General features: G+C 40.6%; 1 protein-coding gene across 1 annotated transcript; it reads left to right on the top strand.

Annotated features, from left to right (window-relative positions):
* Window positions 1-9,378: 9,378 nt before the first annotated feature.
* On the top strand, window positions 9,379-12,597 carry LOC131885086 (facilitated trehalose transporter Tret1-like). The gene is made up of 5 exons (XM_059233022.1): window positions 9,379-9,562; window positions 9,621-9,663; window positions 9,730-9,856; window positions 10,881-11,944; window positions 12,297-12,597. The coding sequence occupies exons 1-5, from the start codon at window positions 9,450-9,452 to the stop codon at window positions 12,498-12,500; spliced, it is 1,551 nt and encodes a 516-aa protein (XP_059089005.1). The 5' UTR covers window positions 9,379-9,449; the 3' UTR covers window positions 12,501-12,597.
* The last annotated feature ends 3,166 nt before the right edge of the window (window positions 12,598-15,763 follow it).

The raw sequence follows: 15,763 nt of genomic DNA, 5'->3' as shown, positions 1-15,763 counted from the left end.
GGATATCCAAGTGTGTGATTAAGGACGAGGCCCAAGTGAAAAACTGGCTCTTCTGAGGTCTGCGACTCCTGAAGTGTTCGGAAACTTTGATGTCTGTGAAGTGAGTAAGATTTGAGGATCAAATTCGAATCTTTCCGGATCAGAAAGAACGGGTGCATTCATTTATGGGATTGGGCCGGAACGCACTCATTTTGGCCAAATTTGAATTGGCTCCAATGATTCCGATTCGGCTTTGGGATTCGACTCTTCGTCCCTGCCCCAATGGATTTATCGGCGGTGATCAGGAGTATGTCGTCTCCGTTTCAAGATACAAAAAGGCAACTTCACAGAAATTGTTGTGTCAGAGGGAGATTCCCTTCCAAAGGGGATTTCTCCACGCTCAAATCAGAAAAATTCTGGGCGGAAAAAATCGTGGGGCTCGGCGTGCCATGGGGACTCAACCAATCCGAGTCTTCTCGGTGGGTCAAACCAGCCCAATTGAAGCCTTTGGGGTGCCCTTGAAAATTTTCACTCCGGAAACCATTGGGCTGTGCAATGTGCCCGTAAACCGGTTGCTTCCATGGAAATTAAGATTCTGATTGCCGGCGGCTTCTAAGCGGATAAGAAAATCTCATTCTGGGACATTTATAACGAATAAAAATATATTAATATTTCATCTTTCAGAAATAACGCATTGGGCTTATATCCATCAAAAACTCAGAGACTGAATAACTTTCACATCATCTTCATACACTCCTTGACTGAACTTTGTGCTCACCGGGGACCAAATCTCGTTGAAGCCCAATGTCTCAGTTCACAACATCGGATTCCGAGCAAATTCACTGAGCCGCTCGTGTTTCAGTCAATAACGTGGCCAATGCTAATGTGTGGCCAAGCTTACACTCAGATCTCGTGAAGCCTTTTTCCAAACTGATGCCTGGCCGCTCAGTGGCCAAAGTGCAAAATAGCTCTCGCCGATTTTCGGATGGCTTCCGCCGACTCCTGGATCGTGCCGAGATTGACTTGGAGGCCAAAACCAGGCCACGGCGAAACTCGGGCCTCAGAAAGCCTGAAGCGCTCACCGTTAGTCTTGATCAGGGCGCGGATGACGTCCAACTCCATCACGTTGGAGGTACCTTCCCAAATGGGTAGCACTTGCGATCCGCCGAAGCAGTTCGGGCAACCCGTGTCTTCAAATATATCTTGTCCACCAAAGCATTCCAGGCCCTCCGAGTTGAAGCGCCACGCTCTGCTTGGCGGTGTTACAGTTTTTGGCGACTGGAGTCATGATCCGGAAATGAGGCTATCCTGGTCAGAAATATGATGAACATCATTCCAGACCAATCATTGAGCCAATGTCCCAACATCCAAACACTCCACACCCTCGGAGATCTCGACCTCCATGCGAGCCAAGTCTGGGCGTGTAGCAACTTTCTGGCTATGGGTTGGCCAAAGCCGTTCTTTTTCATGGCATAATCCCGCGCCCAGGTGTCATTGCGTACGCGGGTAACTCACACTATTCAAGATGTTATGCAGGCGGGTTATAGTGAGCAACTGCGATACTGGGAATAGCCGCGACCCGGATGGCACCAATTCCCGCCACGGTTCCGTCCAACAACAAACGTCGGCCGTGGGCAGTTTGGCCGCGTGCCCAACTATTCTCAATTTACACACCTCGATGCATTCAACCGCCTTTGGGCGTCTCTTGACCTTGACGAAGAACATATGATACCTTTATTACCCGCCACGCTCGTGGACCTTTGCCCGATCCACAATTCGGGGGCCAGCAGCCAACGGTCATATCCGCATCCGTGGCTGAGGAGAACCACTTGTACAACCGTGGAAGACTGGAACCAACCAGGCCTGGTCCGGGTTTGGCACGGCTAGGCGTTCGGTCCTTATGCCATCCGACCCCACCCCAGCGTTTCATCCGTCATCCATTGGGCCCGATGTCCAAAAATGGGCGGGGTCCCCGAGGTCAAGTGAGCCAGGCTTCGGCAGAATCCACCTGATGGGCTTGGAGGGGTCCTGGGCCGGCCCGCTCCATCGGGTCATGGCTAGGGGGACAACAATAACAAACCGGCGATCCCGGCCATACATGAACAGCTCACCGCTGGTAAATCCGACTAATACTCGGCTTGGTTCCGTTCAGTACGCAATGGGCCACGAGACCTTCTTGGGCGCAAGGCCTTCTGGCCGCGCCAGGCCGGACAAGTGACGAATTCATCGACTCTTCCGACCCCAAGCATTGGTTTGCTTCAAATTAGGGCGGATTGTACCTCGCATTCGCGTCCAAGCTCCAGTATGTCCTGCTCACACCGTTGGCCAAAGCCTTCCAGGTCCCGGTTCAATGCTCTCAAAGGACCGGGGAGGACACAAGCGGCCAAGTTCCGCCGGACCGAATGGATTGACGTGTACGCGGTTGGCCAAATCCTGCTCTTCTTGCACGAAATATCCCGGTGCGCGGCTTTAGCGTAAAGGTAACCGCCTCGATGGACCGGGGCCGCCCAGGGCGGGTTTACCAGCGTGGTGGCTGGGCAGGGGCGGCTGGATTTCCATCGAACTGGATACGGAATGCCCAAGGCACCCCGAAGATACATCCTCTCACTCTGAAATCAGTATTTGGAACCCCACTACAAGACCTGAAATATTTGAGTCTGGCTTCACTTTGTTTACTAGAGCTTGATAGTCAAGATTAGGGCTAGGGCGAATCTAGCCCAGGTCGGACTTCGCCCGAGCGTTCGATTCACTCGCTTTGGGACGGACTCGAGTCCGAGAAAAGGGTCCAACCCAACACGCGACTCGCGTAACATTTCATTTTTTCGAAACGGATCATGGCGGTCTAGATATATGTAAAGTAGACCACTCTCGGATCCAGAGCAAATCTGAGTCCCTTTTCACAAATGTTTGGTTTAAGTTCCGGTCACTATATATAACGTCAGCCTGTCAAGCGTTTGGTGCAAGTTATTTGGTCAAAAGCTTTTTCTTTATTGTTGTATATTTACCACTCAAAGGGTCGAGATAGTAAAACATCTTTATTCTGTGGATGAGGTCTTCCTCATAGTTTAGTGACATATTCATTAGGTCCACCAGGTGCGTTTTAGAACTAAAATTCCTCCACCTCTCCACCATGTGTTTTTCGATGACACCATTCCTTCTTTGTCTGTGCGATGGATTCTAGAATTCTAATCCGTTGGCGACGCGTCTGTGTCCTACGATTTCCTGACCTTTTGCAAGACCTGAATCCGGCTAAAGACTTGTGCTTTGACTGGACTCTAGATGCATGAGAAGGCTCGTCTTTTTTACAAAGCCTTAAAAGGCGAATGAAATCATATTTCAAGGGTTGCTTTTCTTACAGGAATAATTTATGACGAGATAAAGTCCGTTTCTAGACGAACTTTGAAAATAAAAACATATTTTTTTTCTGACGAGCCCGACTCGAGTTCGGCCAATGTCTCCAAAATTGAGTAAAAGACTCGAGTGCACTCGGACTCGAGACCGAACTAGGGACTCTAAAGAGAGGAAACGACACGGCTTTCCCCTGACCTTCAACTTCGACCATTGCGTTGAATCAAGACAGTCCACTCTAGTATCAATAAAACAAGATTATCCATACTAAATAGTACATTTAAGTGTTTTTGATTAAATAATGATCTCCTTGATATTCAACTCCGTCCATATACTAATATTTCTGAAAATAATTTTGAAAATCAGAAGATTAAATGAAATACCCATGAACATCATATTAATTCAAACAACATCAAATTGTTTCAAATCAGTGAAATTAAAAACTGGCTCAAAATTATCTGACTTATCTCTTAGTAGAGTTTAAATTTCTACTTATTAGGAAGTTTGCAATAAAAAGCAGGCATTAATTTAAGGGGCACCAAAGTAATAGCAAAGTCCAGTACACTAGATTTCAATTTGAACTTTGAACTCCAAAAAATTATTTTTTTTTGCAAAAGCATCCAACATAGTCATATTAAACAGGTGTCATATCGCTTAAGATATATTATCCCTGATTATGAAGGATCCAAATGAGTTAAAGAACAATTTGTAGTTCAGAGCTACAGTATGTCTACTTTGCATTGAGGGTCATTCCCAGAGTGAGAACCATAGTTTCATAACAAGTTTCCACCAAATTACTTGAAATTTGATCAAGATGGGTCTGAAACAATTTTCTTACGAATAATATCATTATCAAAAAAGTATAGACTGATCGTGTTTAGACCAAATTCTTGCTTTATCAAGAAAACCCAACTAGCCCTTTTCAGTTTTTGTAGTTTAAAGACAGTTTAAAGTCATTTTAAGTATGTTTACATGTCTGGTTTGAAGCACATACCATTCAATGGTTACGTGATTATCAAACTCACGTTGGTTGCGACATGGTTATCAATTTGCTTTTTCTGTGACACTGCTAGTTGGCCATGACGGAAATCTGTACGTTAGCCTCAAAATTTTACCCTGATTTTCTTTCCTCAAACCCGTGGAATATTTGCCTAATGTTAACAATTTAAATCATGAAAATTAGGATGAAAAAAATGCTTGTCAAAACGAATAAATTTTGATCTTCCAACATTCTTCACCTTTTACCCCCGTATATTCGTCATTTGTTTTCACTTCATATTTTCTAAATATAAAAAATGAAAAAAAAAATTTTTTCATTTTTAGGACTATCTTTTTTTTTCAAAGTAACTGTGTCGGCAACGCGGCAGTTTTTCTAAAACAAAAATAACGTTAACGCGTCACTTTTTTCGGTAACGGTTCTAGCCCTGTGTTTAACTCAATGGAAAACCAAAAGTTAAAGCAGAGAAAAAATCACCACAGATGAGGAGGGACGTTGTGCTTTATTTGCAAGGAAAAATGTGTTTGATAAATGTAAATCCAATTATTTAAATAGAAATTGGATTACATATACCATTGCTATATTTTAAATATCATTCTTAGAACAGTTATTTAAAATGGTTTTAAAAGATTAAACTTAGCATGAAAATAATATCATACCTGCTTATCTTACTATGTAACTAATGATCATTCACAACTTTAAGATAAATTAATGGAAATGATTTTTGCAAGTCAGTTCCTTCTATGGGTTATGCTTAGGTTTTAAATATTGTTTAAGGTTTTAATGGGCCAGTATTGAAATTGAAAAGTAAGTGGAGCAAAGCTTTTGCCAAATTTATACAAAGTTGGAAATAGAGAAAAATGTCAAAATTCTTGAAAGAAATAAGGGCACTTCTAACACAAAAAAAAATCTGTAAGCTATTAGCAGACACATACATGCAGCGTCATCTTCTTTAGAGGCTCATATTATCATCATTGCTATTACAATCATGTATTAAGAGGAGCCATGTGGCTTTTTGCAATCTTTTTTTAAACGCTTCTTTAGAATACTTCTTCAATTGTATTCTCTGAATAAGTTAGGTGTAGGCTCAAGTCTCTAAAAGGACAGCCTATGCTCCCATCTGTTTGATACTAAGAAATCTGAGCCGTCGGTAAAGATGTATAGACATTAACCCGTCCTTAAGCTGGATTCCGACAAGCTCCCGGTGGAACTAATTCTGGTTTGTTTACTTCCGTGTGTGTTTGAGGTTCGAATTTTGAGGATTAGCGGCAAGCAACAGAGTATTTTTGAAGGACAAGTGAGTCCACTGCGAATCAAAGGTGCTCTCTTGGGATCTACAAGAGATGCAGATGCTAAGAACTGTTGAAAGGCAAATCGTTGATTTGAAGGCTCCAAATAATTTGTTTGAAAGTTCCATCCAAAGTCTTACTGGAAGGTGTATTCCGAGTATTTTGCACAACTCCTGAGCTCAGGTTTTTAAAGCGCACGAGTGAATCTTAGATCGGAAAAGGTCGTACTACGTATATTAGATGAGTTGGATCTTTTCTCGATCTAAGATTCACTCCTTGCTTTAAAATCTGGGCTCTGTTCCTCTACTATTATTCCAGATGAACGGATCACAAGCCTGTTAAAGCACGTGCTTCTCCACAAAAAGTGCCAAACAGTTTTTTTTTTTTGTTTGGTTTTTCACGGGCTTTCAAGCCTACAGGGAAATGTAATCCTCAGTACTATTAAAATGAAGATTTATTAATTCGTCTATTATTACCTATTATATGATATTTGTCTACCAAACGAATTTGAGTGGCAGACCGAGCTAATCCTTGAATAGGGTTGATCTGGATGCTATCTAAAACTTGTCCAACTGACTTGAAAGATGCAACCGGATAACAGGCCTACGTATTCTAACGATATTAGAGGGAAGCAATTTAAACAATGAAGAGCCAAGAAAGAAGAGATGTGACATTCATTGTTCGAACTAGCCTGGATTCTCGAGGGCTTGAGGTGCTCTCAAAACGCACATTAAGCCTTACGGTCACTAGATTGACCCTAACCCTGGGTGGACAAAGCTCATGGATACTTTGAAGTTTGTCACCCCAGAACAATTTTTATTGGAGAAAATTAGAAAAACACCCAAAACTTGGCGGTTCTACTTTTTCCTTACTTTTACTTCACTATCAGTTCGAGATTTTATGGAAAAATACCGAAACTAAATCGTACCAATGTGTTGGTATTTTTTAAACCAAAGGAATCCCGACGACTAAGTTTAATGTTACTCAGTTCATGTGAATGATTTGAAAACATTAGTTGAGTTGCTAGTGACTCTTTATCATCTTTCGTGTGAAGATGCCCTGAAGTTTATTTTGTGGGCACTTGATTCACCTTAATGGGATGTTGGGATGGAAAATAGCAGATTGGAAAAACATCGTATTGTTAAAAAAACACTTACTGTTTTTGGCATGTCACCGACAAGCCGATTGTCTGATCCTCTCGCCTGATATCAACATGAGAGCAGCCTACGATATAGCCATACTAAGACAAAGGATTTCATAAATAGCTGGTTTAATGCTGACTTCATATATTTGTACCAGTACAATAATTGCAGTATCAGAAAGCGTACGGTGAGATTCCCCAGTATGCGTTAAATACTAACATAAGCAGACTCTAATTGAAAAGAAAAGCGAGCCTCTTTTCTTGAACATTATCTATCCTTTTCTTCTATTTAGAAAGGTTAGTTCGGTCGTTGGCAACAAAGACCGAAAGGACATTAGTATAAAGGCTTCAGCTCTTGGAAACACACACTTGTTGCGTCGCTCCATCGACTTTTTCTCGAATATTCAACCAAGTTTCGATGCAATGGGTAAGTCATATGAGAATGTGCCCTCATTTTGTAAAAATTGGCTCGTGAATGGGGTGCTTTAAATTGAAGATAGAAATGTGAAGTTTCCCCTTCCCCTGAATATCCAACCCTCTTTTAGCTAGCCGTAGCTTCATGTTTTTGCAATCGAGTTCCTCGTGACGCAGCCGAAAACGATGAGAGTTCAAGTCTTCACAAACTTATTGCTAACCGTCTCTTTCGGCTTAAAGTGATGCTTAGTGATGAGCAGTTTCATTGAAAATTAATTTGCACATCATTTGAAAATTGATTTTGCACTTCATTTGAAAATTAATTTTGCACTTCATTTGAAAATTAATTATTTGCACTTCATTTGAAAATTAATTTTGCACTTCATTTGAAAATTTATTTTGCACATCATTTGAAACGGATACAAATGTAGTTGATTTTGTAATTATTCAATGCAATGGAGCTTTTGATAGTTGTTTACCAAGATTTTTAAAGAGGAAATTAAATAAAATCTGTCGTCGATTTGTTTTTTACTAATATTTCCATTTTTGAAAAGCATGGAATATTCTTTAAAATTTGCATTTTAAGAAAATGAAAGTACTTCCATTTCATTTATGTGTATCCCGGTTCTGGAATCCTAGACATCAAATGTGTTGAATGATATTTTAAACCCCAGAAATGGCGGCAATGAAATTATGCAAAGTGATCGGAGAGAAAGAAAGAACGCAACACGATCACTAGTTCTAAAACTTATTCATCGTGTCTAACCATGTTATCGCCATTCATCATCCCTAAGTGCACTTTGCATCAACATGATTTACGGCTAATCTTTTGAAGCCCATGGTCAGCATTTTTTTGTTTGGTAGTTGAAATCGAGAGTGGAGTGGGCAATTGGAACTGACGGCTTGAATTGAATGTTGAGGCACTTGGAAATTGTTGTCTCCAATTTGATGACGTTCGGTTTTTTTTTTTCCTATTAGGCATGTCAACTGCAGTCCATCTTTGACGCAGGCTTTGGTTGACAGCTTTAGTACTATGGCCCATGTTTTAACATACAGAGTGAAACGATGAAATGGGTCCACGTGTGAATCCCTCAAGAAAACGTGAACTATACTTGACCCAACAAAGAACTGTATTTTGTTGAGCATTGGTATAGAAAACAAAAGAGAATCAATGATTCCCTTCTCAAGAACAGTTCACAACATGTAATTTTTCATCACATTGATGAATCAAAAGTATTTCATTTTCATGCAATTTGCTTCATTTTCGTTTTCATTTGGAGCCCTGAAATCAGATTTGAGAACAACGAACAGACTTTCAGTTTGCCATATTTGTCAGTTTGCAGTAGTAATGAATGACTTATGACTTTAATGAGTGCAATAAGCAATATTGATCCTGCAACATAAGGTTTTTTTTTTTCAATATCTTGAAGTGTCGGATTGTTCAAGTACTTTTTAAAATTGAAGCTCCGGATGAAATTCAAAATCTCAAAATTTTCCTTGATTTTTTTAACCAGGAAGACACAAATTTGTTTTAAAAAAATCCAATACATTTCACCCCAAAAAGGGTTGCTGTTGTATATGCAGATGTTGGATATTGGGTTGGTGTTTATAAACAAATTAATAAACTAATTCAGAGCCAAAAATCGCTTCTATGAAAGTGGTGCTTAGATCAGGATTGTTCCTGTTACAGAAGTTTTTAAAACGAGATTTCACTTTATAAATGTTGGATTCTTGGTAAAGTTCACATTTACTCATTTTAATTTACAGTTTACAATTAAAATGTTTTGTCGTCAACTATATTGGTTCAGTTTACAAATTTTTGAACGCTTAAATTCCTCAATCTCTTTCATTCACCTCTAACTTCATTCATGTTCTGCATTATCAATATCTTTTTTTACAAACATGATTCCAATTTTGTAATATCAAATGGATATTTCAAATGTGTGACACCTGCTTTGGAAAGGAATTCGTTTTCAGATTTTCAGATAAAGATCTCCAATAAAATAACGAGGATAAAGAAATTTACATTCAAATTCAAGTTCATGTTGGAACATGACCTTTTTTCAGAACGTTTTTCAAAACAATCATAAACCATATTTAGATTTGAAAATGATTTCTTTTTTTAACAATAGAGTAAATGTGCTACATTCGTTCCCGTCCATGCATTCGAGAATTCCTAGTTCCAGCAAACGTTTCATCTCCAATGTACATTTTTACAGATGATTCTGGAGAAACGCCAGTGACAAATTTTGCCGGCTTTGATGGATCAATCGCTCTCACCATGGGATTGAGACAACACAAGAGGTTTCACAGAGCTCGTAACTTTGCTGAAGCGAATTCAACAAGTGAGCTCATCACACCTTCAAAGCCATCTGACGACTGCCTGGACGTTCGGTAAACCAAAACCAGCCAAAGTGCTCAAAGTTCACTAATTATTGACATGAAATTACAGATTCGATGACCATGAACCATCAAAGATGACCCTTTGGACTCAAGTAAGCATCTTTTTGATTGAGAAAAAAGGGCCATTGACCAATTGAAATCAACAACGATTGTTTTAGATCTGTGGGATGTTGGCAGGAAACCTCTTTCATCTCTCTGGTGGATACGCCATGGGATTCACTTCTCCAACGCTTGATCAACTTCGCGATGATTTTGACATTAGCATGGACACTGCTACTTGGGTTGGTAAGAAAATGAACCAATAGCTTGTGCATTTTACATTTCAAATCTGGGAAAAGATGAATTTACCGAAATCTGGCCTCACATGTCCAAAAGGAAGAGCTTGCAATGAAACTTCTGTTCAACGTTCAAAGTTAATGTGTAACCAAGTTACTTATTGCTCTGTATCACATTCACACCTTGAACTGCTTACCTTAGGAAATTGATTTGCCTCGCTTTTCTTGCTCCCACGTCGAGGTTAATTGTTCTTAACTTGTAATGAAAATGCCAACAAGAATTTTGACAGAGTTATGAGGTTACTTTATCGCCTTTTCGTTCTCTCGCTGAGAAATGTTCAAGAAATTATATACACCTTTGGGGCCGGTTAAAGATCCATTTTGGGACTCCGTCCAAGGGCGTACCAAACCGGAACTTATTTGTAAGTTAATAAAGGAAGATTCGCGGAGCAATCGATACAGCGCAAAGGATATGAGCGCATGAATCCAATTTGTTTTCAGTTGTTATTTGATTGTCTCTTTATCAAATTAAAGGGGACATTGGTTCTCTATTCAATTGTTTATCAATACGTTGTTAAAAACTGACCAGTTTCGGAGGATGTGAGCATTTGCAACAAGAGCTTTTTACAGGGTGCTCCAAAAATCAACTTTACTTCGTTCAACGCAAAGTTAGTGGAAAACGATTGGTGCATTAGTTACCTGAAACGAAAATATAGCAATAAAACGTACTTGTCAGTGGGAAGGAACCTCGTATGATGCTTACATAGAAACATTCCATTCAAAACTAATGGAAAATTGGTTGTCCTAGTCAAGGTGGTGTTTCAATGAGGATTGAAGTTGATCAAGAAATGAAGATGTCTCACAAAAGTAAATCTGGCCAAAATAGCTGTTTCTATAAGTTTCTTTCAAAAAAAAAGAGGGGCAAAGCTGATTGAAAGTAAATAACTACATTTACTGGGAATGTCCAAGTCTTGACTTCATTTCTCGAAACTACTTAAAAAATGCCTTCAACCTCGCCATTTCTTTCGTTCTAGCCAGCACGCTCATGATAGGCTACATCATCGGTTGTGGCTTGGGTGGGCCCATCAGTGATATCATTGGGCGTAGACGCTCCTTGCAACTCTACAGCTTTATCAGTATCTGTGGTTGGATGATGGTCACGTTCGCCCAAAACTCCCAAATGTTATTAAGCGGACGTTTCGTTCACGGCCTAGCCGATTCATTGGCCGTGGCTCCCGCCATTCTGTTCGTCGCAGAAGTCTCTCATGTCAGATTCAGGGGTGTGTTCATGACCTTTGCCACCATTTGCGCCACATTAGGCGTACCCATAGTCTACATCATCGGATCATACGTTCCTTGGCGATACACGGCCTTCATTGGGGCTACAACACCGTTCACGATTTTTGGCCTCTTAGCTTTCTCTCACGAATCGCCCATATATCTCATGAAGAAAGGCCTCGTCGATGAGGCCTGGAATGCTCTAGTGTGGTATCGAGGACAGGAGTTTGATGTGGGGAACGAGATTTGCGAGATTCGAGCCGAAAATGAAGCCTCTTACCAAGAGTTTGTGGAGACAAAGCGGTCCCACTTTGTCTTAGTCGAAAGGGACACGATTCGACCGGCTTGCATCGCCATCGGCCTCATGGGTTTATTGCCCATGTCAGGGCTCTTCAACATCACCTTTTTTGCAGCCGATATCATTAAAGATTTGGGCTTTGACACCAATCAAAATGCCATGTCTGTGGTGATTGGACTCTTACGGACCTTGGGCTGTGCAATTTCTGTGTTTACCATTCAGAAATATGGTCGGAGACGGTGTATGTTGGTGTCAGCTGTTTGGGTCACTCTGTCGATGAGTGTGGCCACTTTGGGTGTGGTATATCAAGAGCACTTCCAGCAAACGGAAAACACCGTATTGAATGAAGCTTTAAATCTCACCATAGTGGGTGGGTTGTTCTCATTCATGTTCAGCGTAGGAATGGGCATGAATCCTGTGCCATGGATCCTTCTGGGGGAATGGTTCACTCCAGTTAATCGGGCCTTCATCAACAGCTGTGGAACTGCATTATTCTTCGGGAGTTGTTTGATTACAATTCAGGTATAAAGATAATGAATGAGATGAAAGGCTACAGAGCGTGTATTTCTACTGGTAGTCATGATAGATGACTAAGTAGACAAGTACGAAGGGTGACAAGCCCTCTAGTTTCACCAGAGGAGGAGTTTGTTGTAACACAAGGCACTAGTTGTAACGAAGCGAATATCTGGGTTTGATTCTTCGTAGAAAAATCTTTATTTGCGCGAAAGAAAACATGAAAGGCTAGACGATGATTGTTTTTCAGGTGTCTATTGTCATCTCGATCGGGGCCGTCCATTTGATTGGCTATATTTAGGCATTAGGAACTAACAATGAATATGGGAAGTGATATTACTGACCTCGATTTATATTTCAGGTATCAGAGTTTCTCCAAAACCAAGTCGGCATGTCTGGAGTGTTATTTTCGTATAGTATTTGGTCTACAATCTTCACTGCGATTGCTTTCATGTGGGTTCCTGAGACCTTTGGTGGATTATACCACGCAACCATTCCCTTGTTGAATGAAGTGGTAGTTGACGACGATGATGACGAGTCAATTCAGTTGTCAGAGGATGTTTAAAATCATAGAATTGCACATTCATGTTCATTTAACTTTAAACTATGTACAAAACTATTTTTACATTCCAATTAAAAGAAGACAATGGTGGTTATCGAAAGGCACTGGAGTTTTTGCCAAAGAAATGGCAGCACGTGCAGCCTATTCAACAGCTCAAGCACTCTTTCAACAGGTGAACAATGAGTAAATGCCCCAATAAAGTTTGGGGTTTAACAATAGCAGAAGGGTTAAGATGAAGAAAGACAGAAATGTAAACATCAATGTATAGACGGTTTTGTTATCCAAGACGAGCCCTTTACAAGCAAAATACAATTTATGTTTTCTGAGGGAATTTTGAAGCCCAAGCTTAGTTTGCTCGGAAAGAACTCCGAATATGTATATGCTTTCGGGTTGATGATATATAATAGCTGAGTGGTCTGATGTATCAAAGGCAGTACAATTCGCCAAAGGATGTCAGTTCGAATCTCACCTTTGGAAGACATCATTATAAGGGAGGAGATGTGGTGCAGTGATTAGAGAAGTTTTCTTTCATGTGAGAGGTTGTTGGTTTAATTCTCCTCCCTGACCTTTCTCATGGCGACTTCTGTTCCATAATTTAGCTAAAATTAGGAGAACAATGGAAGCCTTTGACAATTGGAAGTTGTGGTGCTTGCTTAAAATCCTGATTGGTTTCTTTATGCCTTTATTTCGGTGATTGCAAGAGATGGCCTGGTGGATTGCACTGACTTTTATTTAATCAAAAATTGCCTTTAAAATGTCCATTGGTACACCGGTTTAGGCAGTACCAGATCTGTCAATCTCTCCAAACATCGTTGAAAAATGCCTTATGACTAATGCCGGGTGCTTTTGGCGGTGGCATGGAGCACAATTGTAAACGAGATTTTTTGGGGGGCAAAGATGAGATGGTCCTCCATATGTAACTCAAAAGAATGGGTAGAACTACATAGGGTACCAGGTTTCGTAAGCCATTTGAACCCAAGGTGTGGTTGTGGCAGAGAATGACTCGCATTATTGGAGTCAGCAATCTTTACTTTACATTTGAAAGCAAGCAATAGTATATGAAAGCAGCAAGGACGTTAAAGGCGCAGTGTTATTCCCAACACATATCCTTCTACTTTGATGAATTTTTCGGTAATTTTTCGAAAAACAGACAAAGGGCCCTTTTTCGTTTCGTTTTTTTTCGGTCATGTATTTTTCAAAAAAGGTCTATACGAAAGGTAAAGGTCTGGTTTATAAGATATAACTTGAATTTAGAGTTCAATTATAACTATAAATTTTCCTTCTTAAATTGATTGGGATCACATTCACAGTAGCGGTGGGATAAGATATTCTGCAAAAAATGCTTCTTTCGTTCGACCCTAGATGTAGGCCCAAAGTTCCATGCATCGAAAGTTCATATAATGGAACATACGTCCAAATCAAGGGCTCTCTAATTTCCCCCGACCTTGGCACCCAACAATTCCAAGGAAAAATGTCAATATTTCACTGACAAAGCGTTCTCCTTGCTTAAAACCTTCAGACATTATACAAAAAATTTAGATTAACAGGATATTGCTTGTCCGCCACACTGTAAGAGTCTCTTACTCAGATTTTTGAACTTCATTCGATAATACCAGCCAATCTCGATAAACGTTATTCTCCACCGATTAGTTGGCTGTGCTCATTTTTGAATTTGTGGCCAAATGTTAAAATGTTTAGAGAAAGACTTTAAGGGTTATTAATATCGTGTTAGGTTAGGTTGGGTTAGGTTAGGTAAGTTTAGGTAAGGTTTGATTAGGTTAGGTTAAGTTTAAAAAAGTGCCACCGCCAACTAATCGGTAGAGAATAACGTTTACCGCCAATCTCAGTAGCATCTAAAAGCAAACTTTGAGCGCAAGCGGAAGACTGCAACGTTAAACACGCAACCTATTTATTCCGATAAGTCTCTGAAGGACTCCTTTAAAATCCAATCATTTGATAGATGTTCTGTTCTGAGCTTGTTTTGAACCATCTTTCAAATCTGATCGAAGCACGAGAGGTTCTTAGGGATAAAAATGGGACAACTCTTTCATCCTATTCACAGTATGACTAAGCACTGTTTGGTCCAGTATGTACTGAATGGAACGACTTCACATAGACCAACTTTTTCCATAATCGTGAAAGCGAATGTGAAAGAGTGCCAGTGGGTCCATCTCGTTCGTGTAAAAGCCTTGCCGACCTTTAGTTTCAGTTTGGATGGACTTTTTCAACAAAAACTTGCTTGCATGGGCTCTGGAGAGTCGTAGTTCTAAATTGCTATTTGGGATGACGCTCTCCTCGGAATCTTCAACTCAGTGATCCAACTTAATCGTTGTCTTTGGAGCAAATCGAACCCAAAACATGGTCCTTCTTTACCTGGCGTCACTTCCCAAATCTAACACGAATACTCGTTTCAAATGTCAAGGATCGGTATTCATTCCAGGATCCTGAGCATATCTCACTCCCAGGTCCAGTTTAGAGTTGTCCATGGACAAGGAAATGACTGTTCGAGTTCATTCAATTTCACAAAGTAATTCTATTAGTTTCTATAAGTTCTCCATTATGCGTAGCATGCTTTTCAATGGCTCCTCTGTGGGCCCTTAAGCCTTGAAACTTGTGCCGGTATAATTAGGGAATAAATTAAAAGAGCCCAAATCCCCATAGTGACATTGCATGAAATGGGTTTCGGAACCAGATTGTCCTCGTGCAAACCACCCATCTACCCTGGGAGAGAACCAACCAGAGAGAGGAAGAAAAAGAGACCGGAATTTTAAATGATTTCAAAATTGGATAGATCTTTCGTTCTTCCCCTTCCCGTTCCATCCCCGGAATCCTGGATCCAACTGAGTTGCATGCATTCGCTATTCATCTTTGATCTGTCTACAATCAAGTATGATTATAACAGCAATGCAAAATGAAGAAGGCATCCTGACTGCCGGCGAGACATCAGATCTTTCTCCCACCCATTGCAGCGCTCATGGATTGTTGAGCCATGGTGAGGGCGACAGTAAATAACATCATTTCATACGTCAACTCGGCGGAAGAAACCTGCAACCCGCGGCCCTTAATCTGTCTGAAACAATTTTTCTCCATGATTTGTGGTCGGGCAGAGGGCCATAAACTTAGATTTCCTGGAGATGGAAAAAAGAGAAAGCTCGGCTTCATGTCTAGGTTTGTGTGTTCATTTGTCCTGTTTGCACTCGTCTCATGGCGCAGGGAGAAAAATCAATGTCCATGGAGCCTTTTTTCGACAACTTGGTGGATATCGT

This window comes from Tigriopus californicus, chromosome 1, assembly GCF_007210705.1.
Source record: "Tigriopus californicus strain San Diego chromosome 1, Tcal_SD_v2.1, whole genome shotgun sequence".
Lineage (NCBI taxonomy): Eukaryota > Metazoa > Arthropoda > Copepoda > Harpacticoida > Harpacticidae > Tigriopus > Tigriopus californicus.
This window is presented reverse-complemented; position numbering and strand designations above follow the sequence as displayed.

Coding starts and splice junctions, on each gene's coding strand:
- LOC131885086 (XM_059233022.1), top strand. CDS start 9,450: ATGGGATTGAGACAACACAAGAGGTTTCACAGAGCTCGTAACTTTGCT. Junction 9,563..9,620: donor GACGACTGCCTGGACGTTCG/GTAAACCAAAAC, acceptor ATGAAATTACAG/ATTCGATGACCATGAACCAT. Junction 11,945..12,296: donor GTTGTTTGATTACAATTCAG/GTATAAAGATAA, acceptor TTTATATTTCAG/GTATCAGAGTTTCTCCAAAA.